At 39.4% G+C, this 24444-nt stretch overlaps 1 protein-coding gene across 6 annotated transcripts in view; it reads left to right on the forward strand.

Annotated features, from left to right (window-relative positions):
- The window catches only part of IL17REL (interleukin 17 receptor E like), a 62109-nt gene extending 43100 nt beyond the window's left edge, over positions 1-19009 (forward strand). For 4 of the 6 annotated variants that reach the window (XM_067564359.1, XM_067564362.1, XM_067564363.1 and 1 more), the window contains 12 exons: positions 750-889; positions 1077-1148; positions 2025-2079; positions 3863-4026; positions 6042-6104; positions 7793-7850; positions 8222-8367; positions 12518-12583; positions 13736-13793; positions 15060-15176; positions 17212-17266; positions 18026-19009. In XM_067564359.1, the coding sequence (XP_067420460.1) occupies positions 750-889; positions 1077-1148; positions 2025-2079; positions 3863-4026; positions 6042-6104; positions 7793-7850; positions 8222-8367; positions 12518-12583; positions 13736-13793; positions 15060-15176; positions 17212-17266; positions 18026-18065 (1034 nt within the window). In that variant the 3' untranslated portion in view covers positions 18066-19009. The remainder of the gene's footprint in view (positions 1-749; positions 890-1076; positions 1149-2024; positions 2080-3862; positions 4027-6041; positions 6105-7792; positions 7851-8221; positions 8368-12517; positions 12584-13735; positions 13794-15059; positions 15177-17211; positions 17267-18025) is intronic. The other 2 variants (XM_067564360.1, XM_067564361.1) reach the window with 2 other exon arrangements.
- The last annotated feature ends 5435 nt before the right edge of the window (positions 19010-24444 follow it).

A 24444-nucleotide genomic window follows, 5' to 3' on the forward strand; every position in this document is an offset into this window, starting at 1 on the left:
AGCAAATATTTCTTTTCTCAATGGCATGTGCAGCTTTGGCAATGATCACAAGGAGTATAAATAGGAGTTATGCAAAGAAATGTTTAGGCTAAATATTAGGAAAAAATTAATTGTGCCTCCCCTCTGTTCGCCATGTTCCCACTCATATGCTAATATTCCCAAATATAGATAAGATACCAGGCTTCTGTGTACCTTGGACTATAGTTGCAAGTGTAGGGAAGATTCCTAGCTAGGTCAGCATTGAGGACCCCACAGTTAGACTGAGATTGGCCGATCCAACAGCCAGTTCTCCTGTCCCATGAAGGCTTGGCAAAAAAAGATTTTGTTCAGAAAGTCAAACTTGGTTTTGGTCTAACAGAAAGCTGCACATCTTTTCTAAAATTAATATTTTCTAGCTACATAATCAGTTTTAGTGGAGAGGGCAGGGGGGAAAACACTTCTTTTCTTCTTCAAATTCTAGAACTTACAGATGTAAACGCTGTTAAACTATAACCGGCAGCTATCTTGGCCTGCTAACACTGATAGTGTTATTTAAAAAATTAAACTGGATGGCTCTGAACTTCAATCTCAGGAAAATCATTAAGTAGCATAAAAGAAAAGGATATTTATATGGACCCAAATATATATAGAATGAAATCAAATGTATCAGTAGAGGGGAAAACACGTACAAAAAGTCAGCGTTGATTGCCAATGTAACTAGGAATCTTTGTATAATAATTTCATGTGTTTATTTTTTTTTCTTCTCTCAGCTGGGAAGTTGGATTACAATGTGGACAGGGCAAGGAAAACCATATCTGTGAATGTATCAGATTTTCTTCAAGACCAAGACTATTATGTTCGTTTATGTCACAAATGGTTTACCTGTGAAGATGTGGGGTCATTTGCTTTGGTGAGTAAGAATTTATTACAGATTGGTAGTATTTTCTCGTTGAACTCAGTGGGACTACTCACATGAGTAACGTTGCTCATATGTGTAAGGGTTTGTACAATCTGGCCTAATATATTTATATGCGGATTCATTAAAAGCCAACTACTGAATAGAATTACTGGACTCACCACCTTCTTTTTAATTGCAGATAAAAGGGAAGGAGTCTTTGAAGTCAATTTCCTTGCAGTATGCCCAGTTACTGCCTTGTCTCTGCATTGAGGTAAAATATTTTGATAACCTTCGGCGTCTATTCTAGCCTTAAATAAAGGAGATCATCAAAAGTGCATTATTCCTGCCAATCTCTTACAGCTAATTCCATAGTATGAATGGCCATGCTTAGCAAATCAATGAGAGTTATGGGTGCTCAGCAGTTGTGGCTATTAGATTCCATGTCCCTGATCCTGCAGACACTTATATTCATAGATTCCAAGGCCAGAAGAGATCACTTGGATCATCTCAACTGACCTCCTGTATAACACAGGCCATAGAACTTTTCCCAAATAACAACTAGAGCCTATCTTTTAGAAGAAACATCCAATCTTGATTTAATAATTGCCAGTGCTGGATAATCCATCACAAGCCTTGGTAAATTGTTCCTGTTGTTAATTACTCTTGCTCTTAAAAATGTATATCTTATTTCCAGTCTGCTTTTGTATAGTTTCAGTTTGCACACATCCTTAAATAATGAAGCCAGTGAGACTACTCACACGTATATAAATCTGCAGGATCAGGAATTAAGTGTTCAATTGTTCAGCACGAAAAAGGCCTAGGGCCAGTTCCTAATCTCATTGAAGTTAATGGCCAAACACCCATTGACTTCAATAAGAGTAGGTTTGGGACCCAAAATGTATCAATCAACAGTGTTACACATTAGAAATGGTATTGTGTCATTGCAGGAATTTAAAAGAGTTTGGTACTAGATTTGAATTAGAATGTCAAGTAAATTAAATGAAAATCAAACATAGACAGCTATTGTGTACATTGCTCGAAGCAGGTTGTTTTGATGTTATCTGACTTAGAATATGTGGGTTGAGCTGCTTCAAAAATAGATTTGAGAATATCATTGATTAGCTAATGGCAACTCTTTGGGTTGCAGGGTTGGTCGGCGATCCCAGATGCAAGAAGGACACAACTTTGCCCTTTTAAAAATGGCAAGTAGATTGTAATTATTGCATGGCTGAATATCTATTAATCAGTGCCTGACATGTACCATAACTGTAAATGTACTTGTATCTAAGCTGATAGTGCTTAGATTGCCGTATTTTAAGAAGTGACAGTTTTTATTTGTAATAGAGCAAATAATTTTTAAATGAGATATTAATATCTATATTTTTCATCAGATATTTTTTCTAACAACCTTATAGGCCTAATTCTGCTCTCAGTTTACACCGTGTAAATGCTGAATAACTCTATTGACATCACATGGTATAAATAGTAGCAGAATTTGGCCCTATTAATCTAATTTTTTTCTTAATTCAAGCTCAAGGAGACCAGAATGAAACAATAGCTTGGAAGTCAGCTTTGGAAGGGTTCATGAAGGAACTGGGTTTTAAGGAGGTAGTTGAAGGAGGGGGCCTAGCAGACAAGATGAAGGAGGCTGTTACAAACATAAAAGGTGTATAAAGGAAGGCAAAGAATTGAGTGTGGGAGTGGTTAATAGGGCAGAGCAGGGGAAATTTGAGGGGAGTAGGAGATGAAGTGAAAGTGAAAGTGTAGAGAGGTTTAAAGGTGAAAGTAAGGAGCTTGAATCTGGTGCATTAATAAATAGGAAGCTGGTAATAAATGTAATTTTATTTGCAGACAGTGAGCCTTGGTGGGTAGTTATTCACACAGGTAATTCCAATGAAGTCACAATTTGGCTTGAGGTAGTGGTGAAGCTGAAAATGAATTTGCACATTACGTAGGTTTTCAGTGTTTGTGTGGTGAAACAGTTCTGTCCTGCAGGAAATTCTCATACTTCAGAATACGCTTTTATCCCAAACCAGGACAAAAAGTCAGAGTACCAAAACTCTGCAGAACAAACAGTTTGGAAAGGTTTTGATTAGGAAGTATGAAAATGTTTTGTTTTGGGTCGATTCAACTTTAAACTGTTACACATCATGGAACCTCATGCTACACCTCAAGTAGTTCAGGTACCTCATGCCCATATTCTCCCCTAGGCTGGGGTTCTTAACCAGATTACGTCTCCCATGATCCTCCTGGGTAGTACTTGTGTTCACTTTTTGTGAACATACAAGTAAACTAGCTTTACTGGTGCAAGTACTTGCAGAAATATAATTTCCCCCTCTTATTAAGTTTTAGACAAATCCAAATTTCCAAGTTGCTTACATAAGTATTTTCAGAATTACAATTTTAAATTTGCATACTGGAAATTCTTCCAAAGTCATCCAATCAGGGAACAAAACCAATCACAATGAAGCAAGAAAGCTCCAGTTTTCAACAGAGAATTCAGTACTCACAGTGTATCATTTGCAAACCACAAAGTAAAAAGAAAACAAAATAACAATCCAACAAAACACAAGTTAAATAAATCTGGGAAATTGCAGTCTTCTGTGTGGTTCAGGGAATAGAAAAAGAAGTTAATTATGTAGTTCAGCTTATTTGTTTTGAATTATTCACTTAGTACTAATCATTATTAGGCTCCTTAGACATCCACCTCCTGGTTTGCATTTATTTGCTCTCTCTATATAGTGAATCTGATTCTCCAGTCCATGCTCTCTTGAGTAATCATTTACAGTTACAAAGTGGGTGCAAAATGCTGCCATTCTGATTGAGCCCAGTTTGCATGGATGAAAATGATTACCTAAAGGGCCAGGGAACAAAGAATCAGGCCCATGGGTTTTATTTTAAGTGCTGATGCATGAATATTTTGTTTTCAGTATCATTTGATTCATTTAATTAATCTCAAATAATCTTTCTACTGTTTATGCATAGATACGAAGGTACTGTGGGATAGCATTGTATATAATCCAGCCACACACACGCTAGCCTGGGAACCAGCCTGTCCCGTGCACGTTACTGTTAACTTGTGCAGGTTAACAAAGTCGAATGACGAATGTGTAGATCTACAAAACTCATCAAATACAGCTCCAGAGAAAGTAAGCATTATATAGTGTCTTTCAGACTACAGAATTGAATAAGGCAGTTGCGAGTACTTGTTTCTATTCTATCCTACATAAGTTCTATACAGCACTCAGTTTGTTATTGTGTAATAACAGCATGAGTTATTCAGAGAACTGAACACATGCTGTTGATAAAATGGTTCAGAGTAGAAATTCTTGTGGACCTAGACTTCATTTTGCTAAAAGAAGATTTTTTGTTTCCTTGGAATAACTGTGGCTTGATTTTCATGTACAATAAAGCCCCTTGACACCACGCTGGCTGTGTAATGGCACCTTAGCATGGGCACAATAACATTCACACTCACTTTAAGAACCTGCTACACTCCCAGAATGGTGTAAATAAGAATCAGGTCCATTGCTTTTTGTAAGTGTTGAAATTGTGGGTGCCTTGATCCTTTCTGACAAGTTTTTTTCTGAATTAAGGGATAATTTATAGTCACTATAATACCAAAAGGCAAATAAAAAGAACTGTAAATTCTTACTTTTTAAAAGTCTCATGATTGTTAAGCCACTCTTATGATTATTTGGGGACCAACTCATGATTTTTGAATATTTGGGGTTGGTAATACTGAAACTGGAAGGATTAGAACTCCTGGCCAGGTGGTTAGTGATTATTCAGCCTTTACAATTGTCCTCATCTCTAGCTTTCAATAAAGCCCTGATCCACAAACACACACGTGCTTAATGTCACACACATCAGAGGTCCGATGAGAACTTCTTGTGTGCATACAGCTAAGTGCATGCATAAGTCTTTGCAAAATCAAGGCCTAAGTTTGCTAAGCTTGGCAATTGTCATGTAAAATCACACAGCATTCAAACGGACAATGGATTTGCCACTAGAAGATGAATATTAAAATAAAAATGCCCTTGTGATTTCTGTACTTTCACTTAACTCTTTCTTCATTTTTGCTATTGGACTAATTTTAATGTTGAAATGCAGAGTTCATTTCCCCCTTTTTTCCTTTCTCTTTTCTTTCTCTTTCTTTGAGCTGAATTGTGGACATGGTCTGGATGTAGAATTATAACCAGTGACATTCTTCACATTGTCCTCAAAATGTCTACAGCATAGAAACAAAACTTAGGTCATGACACTGCAAATTATTACTTGGGCATGTAGCCCTTAGTACATGAGCTCTTCCACTGGTTTCAATAGGATTGCTGAGTAATTAATTAAGGATTACTCAGTTGAATGAGGCTTTGAAGGATGTGGCCCGTGAAAAATAACTGAGGCCCTGATTCAGGAAAGCAGCCTTTTTTGGAAAGGCACTTATGCACATGCTGAACTTAAAGCACTGAAGGCAATTGAAGGCTGTGAGATTTACGCACATGCTTAAAGTTCAACCAGTGATTAGGTGCTTTCTTGAATAGGGAGGGGCTTAAACATGTTTCAGTGTTTTCTGAACTGGAGCCTTAGGCTCCAGTTCAGCAGAGCATTTAAACATGTGCTTACACGTTTTCCTGAATAGGGATGGTGTGCTAAATCAGGACCTGAAACAACAAGAGCTATGTAATTGGTTTGTTACTGAATTAAAGAAAGCAAGTCATTACCAAATCAGTTTGTTTAGATTGAATAGGTCATATTCTTCTGGTGTTTGCACAAATCTTCCATCGACATCAAAAGAAGTACTGTTTAATTATGGAGGTAGAGTATGTCCCATAGTATAAAACATACTATCGAGAAATTAACTAGATTTTATTTCAAAATTAATTAGTTGTTTGTAATGTGTTTTGAAAATGAGAAGTGCTAAATATATGCTAGGTATTACCAAATCAAATCATGGTACCTTTATTCAACAAAAACTCCCATTGTAGGCAGTGATTGGTCCATTATAATTATTAAATTACTTTATATGATTACACGTGATTGACACATTTTAAAAAAAGAAAACGCCTTCAGTTTCTTTTCCAATACATTAACTGTACACAGTGTTTGCAGTTCAGTGGTTTGTTCTTTCTGTTGATACTGGTTTGTACAGCTAACTAATTTTTAGCAGTCTCTTTCCAAACAGGTAAAATATTCTCGCGTAGACACTCATCCAAGACTTTGCATGAAGGTAATTGCTTTTCTTGTAGAATAACCATTCTCACCATCCTGCCTCATGTTGTGGGTATCAGCTACAAAAGATATATCACTAATCTTTAGGAAGAATACTCTTTACCTTATAACCCATGAAAAGAATATAGGAATAAAGGAAATAACAAATATTGGAATAGGTGGAAGTTGTGTTATGGAAGGCAATAAAAATGTCACATATGAAAAAAAAAATGGCTGATATGGGACCATGTTTTGCCATCAATTTTTTTTATTTTAATGAGTTTTAAAGCTGATTAAATAACATGGCTAACAGAGATGTGCTTTCACAGTATGGCAAATTTGAGAATGAGAAGATGTAGATAAAATGCAATGTACATTGCCATTCATTTGCTCCACTTCCCTGCTTTGAAGGAGAAGGACTTTAGTACCTGCTTCTGCCACGAAAACTGAAATTAAAATTCAGGGCCTGATTCTCCATTGCCTTGTGTAGTCATGGACACTGGGGCAAAGTGGTTGTGCAGCTCTGTGATTCTGTTTGGGTAGTATTTTACACAGACTTTGCACAGATGTTAATCGCTAGGGAAGGTAGAAGGCAGTGGAAAATTAGGCCTACAGAATTCAAGATTCATCTCATTCACGCTGGTGCCAATTAGGAGTAACTCCATGGGAATCAGTGGAGATACACACCAATATCAAAGTAATGTGAATGAGGTCAGAATCAGGTCCTCAAAGTCAATATTCCCAGTGTTCAATTGCAGATGAGAGAAATAGCCTGTGAAACACTCAAAATACCAAAATGTCAGACTCAGCGTGTCTCCAACCCTCACAAAAATTTTGTAGGTAATGCTGAAACAAATTACAGTAAATCATATGAATATTTGCCTATTGTTCACCTGAGACCACACCCAAGTGTGGCTTTGTTGAGTTCTACATCAACACAGGAAAAGTTTGCAGACTTAATAGTGGACCTGATCTGAGTTTTGAATTTACAGTAAAATACAAAATTAGACAAATTAGACACGTTTCTGGTATCAGCATGAACATTTACCATATGCAGCTTTAATGATAGTCACATGATTACGAAGAAGACTTAAAATATAGTATCAAGGCTATAAAACAGAACAATAAAATTAAGAGTCAATGAAAGAAATATGACTCAAGATAAAAATAAAACAAGATTCATTAAGCGGAAGAAATCAGTTAGGACAGTCATTGTTCCTTATGAGATAGCAATGATTAGTTCACAGCTTTAAACTGACAATGCAGAAAAGCAGAATAGAACATTGTATCCCCCACATGCTGCAAGCACTTAAGCATGTGCTTAACTTTATGCATGTAAATAATCAATGTTAAATTCATTGAATATTTGTCCTATGTATCCCTGGACCAAATCTTGTTGCCCTTCTTCAGGCAAAGTAGTCAATAAAGTCAGTGTTTGTTGCATTCTTCTTCTTTTTTATGCTATCAAGCAATTGATTTTTTTTAAGTTAGTGGGATGGCATAGGAATGTAAAGTTAAGCACATGCATAAATGTTTGCAGAATTAGGACCTTAGTACATATCAGAGTTTGAAGCATAGCATGGGAGGTAAGATGTGAAATAATTCTTTTGCTGCTTTCTGGAATTCAGTGACTGGCTTTAGTTGGATATGTAGCCACAAATTCAAACTGCAAAATTCAGTTCTCCTAACAGCTTTCTTTATTTTCAGTTTACAACCAAGCAAGGCTCTTGGATTAGATGCCCATTTGCTCATGGGAATTTCCCAGGTAAATAACTTATTTTATTAAATTAAAATTGCATTAAATTAATAATTATGTTAAATTAAATTAACCACTAGACTGCAGCCTTTCTCATTAAGTGAAGCTTGTTCATTTTGTTATAGCCTCTGAATTGCATCAATAATATTTAACAGTGCAGTTCTTCCATTTGGAAACCCCCATAGTAAATCAAGTATTTGTAAAGATAGATAATAACTTGTTAAAATCAAGATAGTTATTGATATAACAGTTGATACGATTCAAGCTGATAAAATAGTTTTATTTTAACACAGCGTGGAATCTACAGCCATAGTATCTCATAAGACATTCATATGTGAGTGATTACATTTCAAAGTAACAGCCTTTCTCCCCAATTTCAGCTTGGAAAATGAGAATCGCTGCGATGGCAGAACAAATACAAATCTCTTTCATGTCACAAACCAACGCACGATTTTCAGTGCTGGTGTGTAACAAGGCACAGCTGTCTTCATGTGAATCTGTTGGGACACGCCTCTCAGTCTCAGCGGTTGGTATGCTTTATTTCCCAGAAATTGCTATCAATAAGGCAGCTTCAGCATGTTTAAATTTAATGTATTCATTTGCTCTGTTGCCTGGACAAAACTAGCAAAAGCCAGGCACACACACTTTGGAATAATATCCATAATTAAACCATTTAGTCCTGGTTATGACCTCCCCTTGGTGTAAGACAGGAGTAACTCCACTAAAGTTAAGTGAGTCACACCAGTGCAAGTGACTTTGGAGTGCTTGCCTTTGTTCTTTTAATGTGGTTTTTTGGGTTATATTATTTATAATGTCTGTACTTCATGGGCCCAATTCACTACCACTGGTGCAGGGGTGTTCCAGAGTTATACCTCCCTGAGCCAATTTGATTTGCTGTGCTACAGGGGGCTCACACAAGACAAAGCCTTAAAGTGGATTCCACATCTGATCTCGCTTGAGGTTTCTGGGAGGGAGAGCAGCTTTATGCGCCGCTGAACTTTTCCTAGGAGACCTGAGGGAATGGACTGCCTTGTGGATGCAGTACCATTGTACATTCTAGCCTTGAACTCCCTGGACAGGGTTGGCTATTTCTTGGGCAGTGTTGGCCAGTCATTGGTTGCACAGAGAAAGGGAAGTTGTCGATGTCTTGCCCTTCCTGATGCCAGTGCAAACCCTATGTAAATTTGGACATATGCCTAGCTAAAGATAATGGATACCATGGGCAAACAGTGGCATGGGACTTTCTGAGCCTTATTTTCTAGAAGAATTAGCAAACACTGTGGGTCTGATTCTCAGCTACACTAAGACACCTTTACACCAATGTAAAGGAAAATTAAAATGGGCATTTATCATACTTACACCCAAGTTAAGGCCCCTTTCTCTACCAGATTGGCATAAAGGTACCTTAGTTTCACTGAGAATCATGCACTATGTGTTTTACAAGTACAGTGAGAGAGAATTGTGGGAATGTCCTCAAGCCAACAATATTTTTAATAGAGCAGGTTGTAACTTGGAATTTCTGTTCTGTGGGAAATTCTGACATCTTGTAAAAGCTTTTTGTTTCGATTTGGAGTGAAAATGAGATGTTGTGAAATTTCCTGCAGAAAGGAAAATCTGAGCAGTTTCATTCAGAAACTTTGAAATGTTTCCATTCAGTTTTTCTGAAACAAATCCGAGCAGCTGGCTGCCCCCGACTGGCCTGGGAATTTCCTGGGCTGTTCCTCACTCCTGGAATGCAGATCCTAGAAGTCCTGAGAGCCCTTGCTCAAGCCAGGGTACCCAGGGCTTCCGCAGCAGCTCACCAGGCAAGCCAAGAAACCAGGCACATGTTGGCGGAAGTTCACTGCAACCAGAATGTTTCTGCAAAACATTTCGGTTTTGACAAATCAGCATTTTCCAATGGAAAAACTATTTTGTTGGAAAATTTCTGACTGGCTGTAATTGTTAACATGTTACAACCAATGACTGTGGCTGCAAACCACTGTTTATGATTAAGGAAATAATAGTTCATGGTTAATTCATCAGCAGACAAGTGGAAATTGCTCATGGTCCTGTGACAGGCACTCCATATAGTTCACTCATATTCCCATCAGACCAGAGCAAGAAAGAAGTGTTTCTAAACTTGCTTTCCATGGAATACCTAGATTCACATTAGTATTTGGTTATATTCAAATAGGAAAATATTCTTTTTATCAGTGAATTTTCTGTTATCTAAAGTCCATTATTTTAGATATTATTAAGGCACCTATCATCTTGGCGTCTAAGCATTGATCCTGGATGATTTGGCTCTATATGTATTCATTTATGTGTTGTTATGGGGAAGCTGGTAGTGACCCCTGTATTTAAGTTTCCTGTCACTTTCCATTGTAAAGGATTCTTGCAACCTTTTTACTGAGATGCTGTCATCTTCTTCATTCCAGCAGGCCTTTGTTATTCTGCAGCAAAGTGTCTCTTCTTGGACCATGGGATTCTGATCAGCTTTTGCTGAGATTAGAGATTGCCATTTCTCCTCTCTCACTTACATTCCTCAGGAAGTTTTGGCACCATATCAAAATAATAACAAAACACAAACATTCTATGGCTGGTCTCATGTTGCTGCCAAAACAGTGTCAGCAGCAGACACTGTCCTGGGAACTCGTAGAGCAGATGTTTTGGTTGGGGGAGAGGAGGGAGCTGGTCTGATCTGGGCATCCTCTCTGGGGGCACCACTTGGGGTAGGAATCAGGCTGGACTTCCCCTGGATCCAGAGGTCCATCTTTGCCCCTCTGGGGGGCCCACATGGGGCTGGAGCTTCCCCCAGCTCTTCAGGAGGATGGAGGAAAGAGAACAAGAGAGCAAGGCCAGGTTACCCCAGTGTGGTATGTTTGTGTGTGTGTGTGTGTGTGTATATGTGTGTGTAAGGAGAACTGGCCTAGGTTCCTCCTTTTCCCACTAATCAACCATATAACTCAGCAATCTATTTCCTCCTCTGGGTTAGCAGCCTTCTTCTGTTCCCAGCCACTGCAGTTAGTCCCATAACTTAAGTGGTAACAATGTGTGCAGCAGTGCTGAATGCTCAACGTTCTTGAAGGATGCACACAATAAAATTTGTTTTTACCATTCTCCTTTAAAAATCTTAAAATGGCATTTAAAAATGGTGTTAAGAGAATGTTATTTAGATTGCAAAGTCAAGCACTTGAAATTTAGGAAATACCTAGATTGGCAATTGCTGTGTAACTTTAATTTGTCCCCCTTGTGCGTAAGCATTTTATGACGCAGTCTTTAATTACATGCTAAGGTACTGTTTTTGCTACATGATCCCTGACTCATTCAGTGCGTAGGATGGAAACCCAAAGGGGCAGAATTAAGGTTGTGTGGGCAACCATAAAGCTGGCTTCCCCTAGTTTTGTAGGGTTTAACTTCGCCACCTAAATAGTGTTCTTGGAATGCATTTTTTGTTGCTGTTTCTAATATAGCTATATATGTATTTGAGCTAAGCAGAATAGCTGATAAGGGCAAACCAAAGTCTGGGCTTTTGTAAAGCAGAAGAATTAATAAGCACTATATGTAGGAGACCACTTAACTTTAATAGGATTTTTGCCTGAATAAGGACAGCAGGATTCAGGCTTACTGGTTTTAATGGCTTCCAGAGATTAAATGACTGAAAATTCATGGGTGAGAGGAATGATTAAGTAGTATTGGATCACAGCCAGATATTATTGTGAAACTGGATGTTTGCACAGAGTGCCAGTCTGTTTAGAAATGTCCATTGTTTCCATAGTCCTGTAGTACAGATTGATATGTTCTCTTTAATGACGAGATAATGGGAACTCACGTAGATTACACATGGTCCCTGCCCCAGTTACCCCATGAGCAACTTCCACCAGGGTCTCATGATGACTTAACACTGAACCATTGTTCCCATAAACAATTGTTTATAATCTCAACAGTAATGTCTTCACAATAGTGTTGGGTTAAGGCCACATTTACCTAATTTATCCCTGTCTTCAACAGGAGTGTTGCCTGACTAAGGACAGCAGTACAGGGCCCAGAGTTCCAAGAGAAAGAAAGCCATTTGCTCTTTTGTGCACAAGCCACAACTAACAATATTTTAAGCAGCAGAACAATTTTTTAGGGTAACTTTACCCTAAAACAAATCTTTTTTCAAAGCACAGCCTGAGCAGCTGGTGGTGGGGTGGGGAGATTTGCAGCATGAGACTCTCCCCTCTGACCCATCTAGGCTATAGAGCAGAAGTGGAGCCCTTCAGTGGCTCCTGCCATAGTCTTCCTCCATGACTGGCATTCTCCCCTTCCAGGAGTGTGGGGGAAATGGAAAGTAGATCGTTAGCCAGTCACCCTTCCTGGTCCACCCCCAAATATACCTTTTGCACTCAGACACAGTGCTGTGCTACATAATGTGCTGGGATATGGTCCCACTTTGTGGGTTCCCCTAATTCTGCATGTCCTGCGCAGCAGAATCAAACTGGCTGCACTGCGCTCAGGGCATTCCGTACCCAGAGGGGAAGGAAGTCCTTGAAAGGAAAAGAACCTTCAGTATGAAAACAATCTGCCATATATTTTAAGGCAGTCAAATGCGTAACGTTACTGACAAAAGAGCCAAAGAGCTGCAGGGAGACAGTGCATTTTCATTGCCCAAGAGCTATGGAGTTAACAGCTTTCCACTTTGTTTCTATCAGGATGACTCTCATCCCACATCTGTCAATATTTCAGGCGAAATCTGTGGCTCAGAAATTTGCATTCAGGTAGGTCTGCTGATTTGTAGATATACTCTGTGCTAAGTAAACAGGCTGGCGTGGAAATAAGAACCTGCAGGCAGTATCACAGCTGCCTCCTCCCAGCCAAATCTGACCACAACACAGTTGGAGGTTGCAAAGAGCATTATAATGGTTTGAATGTGCTGTTGTTGTTCCATGCTGAGCTTGTATTAATTATTTAAAGTAGAGGACCATTCTTGATCTCTTATTTCTGTAGATAGCAAACAGTGGAATATTAAGGGCATACCATTGTTAAATTAACCCATCCATCTATATAACCTCTTATGATGGAAAGATTACAGTCAGAAGGGCAGAGTGAAGTAACACATAAATGTACTAACATTTTCTAAAAAAAAAAAAAAAAGTCTAAGGCCTTAGCAGAAAATAAAGTGCATTCAGGCATATGTATACAATAGTAAACAAGGAGACATGCAGCATAAGTGCTCAGATACACATTTAAATTATTAATATTCAAAACAGAGCTGGGCAAATAATGTACATAAATGTCATCAAATATCTGTACAACTAAATTTTACTAACAGAAAATGAATCTGAAACTCAAAATGTTTGATTCCACATGGAAAGTGAGTGTTAAATTTGCTTTTTATGAGTATTTGCATCAGAAAATTAAGGAATATTTTTATTATTTTTTAGCACCCAAAAGTGCTAAAGCACTAAAAGTGTGCTAAGAACTTTGTGTTTAAAAAAAAAAATCACTTTTTGAAAAACAAATCGTCCTGAATCAGATGGGCTTTGGGGGAGGTAGATAGTTCTAGTGCTCTGCCTCTGGCAGCTGCCCTGGAAGAATACTGTCAATTTCACTTTCTGCCTATAGACAGAGCCACCTTGAAAGGCAACCAGGGAAACATTATTTCCCTGTGAAAAGTTTCTATTTTGCAAATAGGGCATTTTCCATCAGAAAATCATTCCAACAGAAAAATCCTTGATAGATGTATTCCCTTCTATAATCCTGAAAGTGACTAAGACTGACACGAGTATAAAATAAATCATTAAACAGATTTTTTTTTAAAATACGCATTCAGTTCATTAAACTAAAAAGCCCATGTTTATTTTGCCAAAATGAATGATCATTAACAATATTGTTGAGAGGAAAATAACCATTTTTTTTTCTTTTAAAAGGCTTGGAGGACAGATGTAGATTATTCTGTTCCCCTACAGATCTGCGATATCCAATGCAGTAAGTACTAATAAAGTCACATGAAAGATTAGACATTGAAATAGATTAAATAAATTTGGCAGCAGAATAAGGGACTCCAGGGACTGACACAACAATGCCCATCTTTCTGGGCTGCAGATTTCAAGGCCAAATCCTGCTTTCTTTACTCAGTGAGTAAAGATGGAGGAAGGATGAACTTCTGACTAAGATGCAGAACTGGAACTCTGTAAACCTAGGGTAAATTCCCAGCACTGCCCCAGACTTTCTGTGGGACTCTGCGCAAGTCATTTAATCCCTCTGTGTCTCAGTTCCCCTTTTGTACAAAGAGGATAAGAGCACTTCCCTACTTCAGAGGTGTTGCAAAGATAAATTCATTAATGGTTTGAAAACTTCTCAGATCCAATGTTGGGCTCATATATGTGTAAGTTTAAGTCCTAGTAGCAAACAGTAGTGAGTTCGGTTCAGGGCTCATAGCAGGGACAGCCCTGAAACAGGGATTTTGGATCTGAGGCACAAAGAACAAAAGGAGCTGGACTGAGCAGCCCTGAATTGAGAACTCTAGGTGCAGTCAAGCTGGGAAAAAGGCTCCAAGTGCACTTTGTCATCTTATTGTTCATTTGCTGTAATAAAATCAAACTTTTCTGGACATGATAAAAGCATATCAAATAATGAATGGTTAGAACAGGTGGATTGGGAGATTCTGCTCTCTTTTTATTATAACATAAGAACAAGGAGAAATGGAATTAAAGTAAAAGGTGGGAAATTAAAAACTGATACAAGGAAATATTTCCCCCTTTAACATGATTAAACTGTGGAACTCATTGTCACAGGAAGCTTTTGGGGCAAAGGACTCAACAAAATTAAAAAAGGCACTGGACATTTATATGACTATTGAGAATATCCAGTTATAATTAATGCTAATTAAAATTTTGGAGAAGGATTAAGAAACGTCATGTTTTAAATCTTAAGCCAATATCTGACTATTAGAGATCAAGATGAGATCTAATGTGTCAAGCAGATTTTCTCACATTTGCCTACTGCAGTGTTGTCACACCTTCCTCTGAAGCATCTGGCATTGGCCATGTCGCAGGCAAGATACTGGACTTGATGAAGCTCAGTGTGATCCAGTATGGCAGTTCCTAGGTTCCAATTGTTTGTTTGGAGGCCTCAAGAAATGCACTTTGTGATCAGCCACATGTGTTATGTTTTTAGTGGATAGAGTCACTGTTTAGAAATTCTTTATTCTCAGATGTGCATTTTCCATAACAACAAATATATTTTCCCCAGCATTATCTTCCCAGAGTCAAGAAGATGATGAAAATTCCTTAAGGATCATATCACTGATAGCAATAATTTTAATCCTGGCGACTATGATGGCTCTTCTTGGACATAAAATTTTAACAGGTACATAGTCAAGGGAATGTTAAGTAGAGAATCAGTCCATAATTTCCTGACAATCTGGAATATACAACATTTAAAAACAAATGAACAGTAATGGTATGTAGTGGAAGGATAGTAAAGATCCTTCACTAGCCTCCAGAGCAATTTTTACCCCATTATCCATGCCCAGATACCCCACCTTATCATTCACACTGAACCCTTGACTCCTGCCCCAGATAAAACCCTGGGAGAACAGGCATGTTTGGCAACATCTTCTGGGGATCACTAGATTTGGGCTCTGCTGGACTATGGGAGAGGAAGTTAATGCCAAAGCTCAGGGCCTGTAACTGACAATGCCCTTCTGAAAGCTCCTTTCTTCTTAAACAAAGGGACCACTAGCTGAAGTGTACGAGAAGGTCATGGGTGCCATGGTATTGCACAGGGAGGGAGGCAGTCTCACAAGCAGCTAGCTTAAACAAAACCTGTTGCCAAGTATGTACCAAGAAGTACATGTCTGCAAAATGTCAGGACAATTAGACTTCATTTACTCACAGCCATATTCTAATATCCTTAATAACCTTGAATAGTGCCTTACTCCAAGAGTGGCCCCATTGATTTCAATGACACTATTTGTGGAGCAAGGTGCTAATCAACATTTTATTATTATTTATTATCGTAGTGTCTAGGGATCAACCAAGATTAGGCCCTAGGCAATGTACAAATATGGTGTAATAGACAATCTCTGCTCTAAAGGATTTATAATCTAACTAGACAAGACAGGCCAAGAGTGGGGGAAAGGGAAATAGTATATACACAGAGTAACCAGTGTGATGACCTGCAAACATCCTGTTAGTTCTCCTAGTTCCACAATCTCTCTCTCTCTCTCTTTGGGGTGGGGGATGGGGTTTAGTTTGGAGGGGGAAGGGCAGGAAAGACAAGGGAGAGAGGGAGAGAGAGAGGAGTGTGAAGTGAAATGGTGGAATAAGACCGAGGTGACAAAACTGGGCAGAAGCAGGAGGGGGTTGGAGCAAACAGCTAATTAACAGAGATCAGAAAAGAGGAGTCAAAACTGTAGAAAACACTCTGAGCTCATGCTCAGAGTATCAAAATCTGTCCCTCAGCATTTATACTTCATCTCACTTTTTTACTGAATAGGAGCATGATTTTTCTTACATTGTAGCTGAGCTGTTTTCATAAAGAGGGTACCTGTTACAATGTTTGGTATAAGTACTGTTGGAGCTTTGTAAGGGGTACAAAATCATACAAAGAAATAAATAACTGTATCATGGGAGATACTTTAGGCTCCCCCATTAACACTGCTCCTCTCTGGTTGGTAACAGCAGTAGTGCTATTTTTCATTTGTGACTCATGTAGGGAGCGTGACTTTCACACCCTTTCCCAATCACTGTGCAAATATTTGTAAATTACTTTTCATTGTTTGCTCTGGCATGCGATTAAGAAAAATAGATAATCTTTATAGTAAAACACCACATTTGTCACATATTTCTTTGCAATAGAGTTATCATGTACATCTGTAAAAGTGTCATGCAGTATCAGTCATTTCAAAATGGTTTTAATGTTATTTTCAATTTCATTTGCTGCCAGAAATTTTGCACCCAATGATTATAAAACCCCTATGACAGAAGTAAATTTGGCTTGTGCTCATGAAGGTTAAATCTATTTCCAAATTCAAGGCAAGGTTTCTAACTGGCATATTTAAGACATTGTATTTTTTTAATCGGTACTGGAAGGTTTGATTCAGTATGACTTTCTCCCTGGAGCAACTGAAGTTAAGGAACTCGGCAGTCAGAACCTCGTTTTTAAAAGCATTTGCTAAGATGCAAAACTTCTTTAATTTATCACATTTTTCCCTTCAGCTGCTGTTTGATTTTTACTTTCTGCAATTTAAGGCATGTGAACATTTCCAGACATTACTTAAACTGTTAAGAAATAGCATAAGTCCCGAATAAATCAAACATCCCCATCAGCTACTGCAAAAATAAATGCATGAATTAAAATGAAAATAAAACGGCATCTTACATTATGATTTATTTCTCAGTTTTTCACAGAAAGAAACATGAAGACAGAAGTCCAGCACAGATCATAAGGCAGAGGTAGTCAACAATTCTCTTCAATGCACAGAATGTCAGGTTTTTAATGTCCGTGAGAGATGCGAGATTGAAAACCCTGTCTCTGTCCACAGAGCAGAGGCAATGACTTTGTAAGCTTTGTAATATCTGTACTTGAGTTAGTATTGTAGATCTCATTACACCTGGAAGTAGTCCTGGCTCTCTATGTCATTGAGAGAACACTTGGCCCCATTGGAACCACAGAACTGACTGAGTCCCACTGATGGGAAAGAGAGAAGAAAGGAATAAAGGCAGATAAAGAAAGGAAAAGGGAGACTTCTCCTTAATAAGAGCAGAAGGAAGCTCTGGAGCAGCCTCCAGAACAAGCTTTGAACAGAGAGAAAGCAACTCGCTCTAAAACTGAAAAGAACCAGCCCAAAGAGGGTGGCAAAGGAGGGTGGGGGAGAGAGCGAAACAGCCAGGGAAGAGAAAAAGTAAACTTCATGATAGCATCCTCCCAATACGCTTTAACCTTGATGCAGAGGGATAACTGCTTGGCAGAGAGGGTACGTCCATCCTCACACCAAGCCAACTGCTGCCTTTCCACAAGGAAAGCGATGCCACTTAGTACGGATGGAGTGTGATTATTTTTTTTAATTTGGACACTTGTGCACTGCTTGGACTCCAGCAGCCACAACACTGAATTGCTGAGAAGGGGCTTGGAAATGTATAAATCCTAATGCGATACTGTTGCAATAGACTCTTCTAAATGAGGGAAACATGCCAATCTCCTGTTCTGTTTAGTTTCTCCACTAGAGTGAAGAGTACCCCTTCCTTTCATTGAGGATGGAGACTGGTGAATTTAGCAGAACTCTTTCAAGAACCTCAGCATCCTTCTCAATATCAGGTTGACCAACATCTTACTTGCAAATCCTTGCTCACATGAGTAGTCCTCTCTGATGCAAACAGTCCCCATTGACTTTAGTAAGACTATTCATAAGAGTAAAAGGCTTTACAAGTTCAGACTGTAACATCTGAACATCTTCAAATGAAAGAGTATTATATAGTCTGTTTCCCTATATCTCAAGAACAGAAAAGGTCTGTTAGATCATGTGGGTAGAGAATCTGGCCCACATTTTCCTGTGAAATGAATGGTTAATTTAAGATGCCAGAAGTGGCAGGTTTCATAACCCAGTTGCTGTATTATGGGTACTTCAAGATTTACACATTTCAAATCTTCCTTTTAAAACCATAAACCCAAGTTTCTAGGAGTCGTGGAATGGAAGAGATTTTATATAAGCATTAATAAATATACTTATCTGTCATGAAGTGAACTGTACTTTATTTTCAGAAGCCTTTCTGATAACTTTACAGCACTGGGGCAAATCCTTCCATAGACTGACCTGTATTCCTGAAATCCTTCTCAGGTTTAACTGATAACTGCATTCAGTATTTTATGTATTGTATTTCTTTGAGTCATAGGCATTTTTCCTGTTTGTTTGTTTCCATTTTTCCAGAAAATAAACCTCACTGCTTTGTTAAATAATTCCAAATTAAAATAGCAATGTGCATTTCCTCTCTAGGCAACTAGATCCTCTTCCCATTAAGTTAATTGGAAAACCCCCATTGATTTAAAAGAGAAGTGGATCAGGTCTGTGGTCTGTTGGTTGTTTAAAACTCTTGCATGAAATATAGTCCTGAAGACAAGTATTTTGTCAACACAATGAACTGAAGTGTTTTTGTCTTGTATTATAATTACAATATTTATATTTGCAACTGAAAATAATACCATACAATATACAAAATATTTAGTGTTTGTCCTTTATTTCTTTTAAAATTCTCTAAATGCCTGTCAAACATTCTTAATTCCTCTTGTGTAATAAGGAAGTAAAGTTAACTAAGACATGAACAATGGTGATGCCTGAAGCCCATGTGGGATTGGTTATGGGAGGTTGGGAGCAGGAGAGGGAGGGAGTGAGTGGAACAAGAGGTTGATCAATAAAATATATTTTCCATCTGCATGCCTTTTTGTTTTAGGATCCTCAAAGGGCAGTTAAAAAAAAAAAAAAAGAAAAAAAAAGAAAACTGTGTAAATTGAAGACATGTTTGCAGAGTTGAAACATATGATTCTTGAGAAGCCTGAGGGAGGAAAAATAATGCTTGGGCTCTTTGATGTTAAAGCCTGTTATACTGAATGTGCACTTTACTGAGATGGCAGGGCAACTGGAGAGGGAGTGAGCATGGAAAGGCCTCATCTGCCCTACCATAGCACTGGAGCCCATGGAGCTGGGGAGGGAGGGTCACAGATATCTGAAAGTGTGGAGCTTTGCATTATGAAATGGATTTATAATTGAAGCACTGGTTAATTTACATACTTCCTTTTCCCTCTAACCCTATACACTTCTATCAGAATCAATGCAGGACAGTAGAGATAGTACCCTCTTAACATTTTACAGATCTTTGCTCCTATTGGACCAATTCCTGGCGCCTCCTACTTCTCAGTAGTGTCTCACAATCTGGGGATATTGGTTAGTATTCTCTTCATCTGTTCTCAACAGAGAGCCCCTACCCAAAGCCAGAACCCGTTCACTAAGAAGGAAGAATTGGGTCAATGTGCTTTGTTGCAATAAAATCTTAGGGTCAGATTCTAGGTTGCCTTTTGTCACCCTTGCTCAAATTGAAATTGAACTGGGGGTGGAATCTGGCCCTTTGCTCTCAGTTATACTTGTGAAAAGCTGCAGTAACTGCAGGGCCCCCACATGAGGGGAAAAAAGGTACACTTTACCAGGGTCCAGAGGCCCTGGGGGCTCGGCCCAGGTTGCAACCCCCATTACCATGAGGAAAAAATTGAGGCTAAATTGTAGGTCATACCTGAGGATATTTATAGAAATTTATTTCGCTGTATCTATGCATCTATTGTCCAGATCTTGTGAGATTTGCTGGAGCCAATCAGAAGCAGTGTTAGAGCAGTCTCAAGCAACATTCTGAACAGCGAGTTGCTGGGCCTGCTGGCCTAGCTCAGGCCCTTCTCTAGATTAGAGAGTGTGTGCCTGTGCAGTTAAACTAAGACTTGTAGTTTGAGACTGAGAGACAGAGAGATTTGTGCTCCTCTCTGTGACATGGTCTATCATATCAAGATCAAAGACTACCAGTCCCAGAGTTCCTTGTGCATAGGCAGGAGGGAGGGACAGGTGGTGGGAGAGGCAAAGCAAAGCACCATAAGACAGTGGGAGTCAGTGCTGCTGCTGCTTCTTCTGGTAGGATTTGCAGACCCAAAATCTATGTGCGCAAGTGTCTAATTCACTCACACACCCCATACTGCCATGTCTGGTGGTGGCTCTAAATACAAATCAGGCAGCCAGAAATGTAAGGAGGTAAAAGAAAGGAAACTAAAAGAAGCAAAAGGACACCAATCTATCCTCCAGTTTTTCAAACCAGACAAGGCCTTTCTGCAGTCAGGCAATATACTAACTAGGGAAGCAAATGAACAAAATCAGGATGAAAATGATTTCAATATAGAGACTGTGTCTGTGGTACTGGCAATTGATGACAAGGAAAAGCTGCCAGAACATGCATCATGTGACTCCAATCTAACGCTTGAAGATAGTTAGGTAGTTTTACCATTAGCCTCACCACATTCGGAAGGTTTACAAGAAGCAGGAGAGCGTAGTGCTACACTGTCTGATTCTTATCTTTTCAAAGATCCAGGCTTGTGGCCTGAAAACATAACAGATTCTATCCGTCAAAAAATTGTTCTATCTGGTGTCCTGACTTTTGAAGAAATGTGGAAGCTAGCAAAATCAGTGTCGTCAAAAGATGTTGATGGGAAAAATTTTCCTGAATTTCTTCTCAAATGTAAGACTTCCAACAAGAGAGAAAAGATACCAAGAGACTGGCTTGTTTGGAGTGTTACCAACCAAGCACTGTATTGTTTTCCGTGTTGGCTGTTTCCTGAAGGGAGGCTTAAACAATGCAGTATGCTGGCAAAAAATGAAGGGTATTCACCAATTGTGAAAAAATGGTGTAAACTATATACTAAACTTCCTGAACACAGAAAATAAAACTTGCTATTGCCAGTGGAAGCAATTACAGCAGTCACTGTCAGGTGGACATAGAGTGGACAGTGAGATTCAAAAACAAATAGTAACAGAAGCTACAAGATGGAAAGAAATATTGGAAAGATTGTTGGATGTTACCTTATTTCTTGCTTCACGAGGTTTAGCATTCCAAGAAGATAATCATCTGATAGGTGACCCACACAACGGTAACTTTCTTGGAACTTGAGATTATAGCTGTGGGGGGCTAATTCATGATTTTTGCAATGAAAAAAGTCAGAAAAATAAAGCTTTAAAGTTAATTGACTTAATTATAAAATGTTTGCAGCCACATTGGTCCATTAGAATAAAAAAATCAAGACATTGGCAGGATATAATACCTTTATAATGACTAAAATGTTACAAAATAGTCAGCAAACTTGTGGGACTCTCAGGCTGGGTGTTATGTTAAACAAAAATAGCAAAGGGGGGCATTTTTCAGAAACGTAGAATATGTAACAGTAATGTCAGAATTCAGATTTTTTTCATGGCTCATGAGAGTGTATGTATGGGGTGAGGGATTGTGGTATGTGTGTGGGAGGGGGCCCGTGTTACAAGTTTGTACTGGTCCCGAAAAAATTATGCTTGGGCCTTAAGTAACTGCACTGCACTTAATGGAATTAAGATGGATTTACATGGGTTTAACTACAGAAAATGTCACCTCCAGTTATTAGTTTCTGAGAGGCAGAGTTGATGGCTATGCCTATCGTTAAGGTTGCCTGACACATCCCAATTTAAGACTCTGTTTTCAATTGCCTGTAACTTTTTCAAACTTTAACCATTCCTGTTGGCAGGGATGTGCTTTTTGCTATCTCCTTGAAAAACTGTGCAAATTTGGCCAAGCTATGAGCCTTTGAAAAAATTCCACTTTGTACATGCTCACTAGAGAGAGAATTTGGCAGATAAATTCTTTGAAGAAACTGAGCAGCACTTCCCTTGCAATTGCTCCTTCCAGCAGCCAGGCTCTGCTGTGGCAGCAAGTACTAGAAGTGAGAGTAGGGAGCCTGTCTTTCCCGTGTTCTGTATGTTCCCGCTGCTGGAGTCTGGGCAGGGAGGAGGAGGAAGAGCAGAGCAGTGAGAAATGGGGGCTTGTGGGAGGAAGTTGCAGAAGCCAGAGGATGGGGTGGAACAGGAGGGAAGGGGAATAGCAGCAGAGGAGGAAGGGGAGAGAGGGGTGGGAGCACTGAACAGGAGCAGAGGGGGATTCAGGCATGAGTTGAATGGGGTGGGATAGGAGCAGAAGGGGCCAGAAGCAGGCTGGAAATACAGGGGCAGAAGGGTCTATAACCACTATAGAATACTCTCCTCCAGAACTTGGAATAGGACCCAGGAGTCCTGAGTTTCAGCATTCCTCTGCTGTCAAGAAATAGCTGTGAAACCCACTGGCAAAGTCTGTTTTCATCCCCTCTTAATAAATGGTCACATGTAAAGGATAACAGCCTACTACTGCTACCAGTTATGGCTGGCTTAGGAGACTTAAACAGATAATGCTACACAACTCCCTACTGGCTAATGAATTGGGGAGGCTCAAACTGGCTTAAGCAAAATAAGAACTGGCTCAAAACTACACCCACTTCTGGAACTAATTTAAATTTATAATCATGTTTAGATAACTGTCCTGTCTCCCTCACCCCTCCCTCCCAACAGCCTTTCTCAACCACCTTTGAAGATCTGCCAGTGCAATCTAGCAGACTGTCTGCTGAGCCCCATTATAGCTTTTTTGCACTTGGATGTCACTTGGGGGTTTCCCTAGTAAGTTGGGCCTCCGAGTACGAATCACTGTGATGTACCCAAAACATAGGAGATTAGATTTTTGTCTACGTGTGATTAACAGCTTCAGTGAGAAAGGAAAGACTTCTTCCAGCCTGGGGATTTCCAGAGGCACATCATGCTACTGAGGGTTCATCTCAAGAGCCAGCCCCAAAGAAGTCCTGGATTTAGGATAAAGCTACAGTAACTGATTCAGCTACTTCTGGGGAAGAGCTTTCAGCCTCTGCACATACCACCCCTGAAGAATAGCTGTGACTCCCATGCCACAGGCTTTGCTTCCACCACTGTGTGACAGGGAGGTTAGTCTAATGTGATGGGGCTATTCGGGTTGCATTTAATTGAAGTATGAATTCTAGGCACTTTTGAAAAATCATACTCGATGCCTCTCTGCCTCTTTAGATAACTAAATACCTTTGAAAATCTGGCCCTAAATGACTTTCCCAACATCATGCAAGAAGTCTGAGGCAGAGCAGGGACCTGAATCTAGGTTACTCAAATCCCATAATCATTCCCAATCACTAGACCTCCCTTCCTTGTCTTCTCTGAAAGCAGCAGTCCTGGAGGGGAAGGACAAGAGGCTAGTCCGCTCCCTTTTCAGTAGCCTGGGGATGGGCCCCTTGTCTGCTTTGGGAATCTGTTCTGACGTGAACAAAGTGTGAATGAGTGTCTCCTCTTCTCTTTGTCACCTGTTCACCCCAGCAGAGCATCAGAAGCTTTCCTTTTCTTTTGTCTTTGCTTCTTTTTTTGTTCATTCAATTTCATTTAGACCCTCTTTTCTGTATCTCAAGACTTTGAAGTGCCTTTGGAGGCAGCACTTTCAATTAGGACCAGTTGGCAGGAAGGAATACTGTGGAGAGGCAACAGCGCCCAAGACGCTTAGATAATATTTTCCAGTTGCTATAAAAACTTGATCAGGGAACTGGAACTGAGGCTAGGCCAATCTGAGAAGATTATTTTGGAAGTCCATACTATATCTAGCCTCAAGCCTTGGGGGGACTATGAAACTCTTGGCTGGTTTCATTATTTTCCCTTGTTATTAAATGTTTGGACAATTTACCTTGTGAGTAGCTGGTTATCAGCTGCTCCTAGATGCTTAGTATAGAAACAGAGAGCTTGTCTACAGGGCCCCACAGTGTGGGCTACAGGGGTGTGAGCTGCAATGCATGCTGAAATGTTGAGCTATAACTGCCCATGAAAGTTTAGAATTGATGCATTATTACAAAACTGCAGCAAAAATTGAAGAGGGCCTAAAATGTTGTGCACAACCAGGCTTTCTATCCTATCCCCAGGATTGTAATAGTTAAGCGGGGGCGGGGGAGGGTGCAGAAGACTGGATCGTATGTGTGAGTGAGAGAAAAA

Source organism: Emydura macquarii, unplaced genomic scaffold (assembly GCF_026122565.2).
Source record: "Emydura macquarii macquarii isolate MOO-44397 ecotype Brisbane River unplaced genomic scaffold, CSIRO-AGI_Emac_v2 contig_2636, whole genome shotgun sequence".
In the NCBI taxonomy this organism is placed as follows: domain Eukaryota; kingdom Metazoa; phylum Chordata; order Testudines; family Chelidae; genus Emydura; species Emydura macquarii.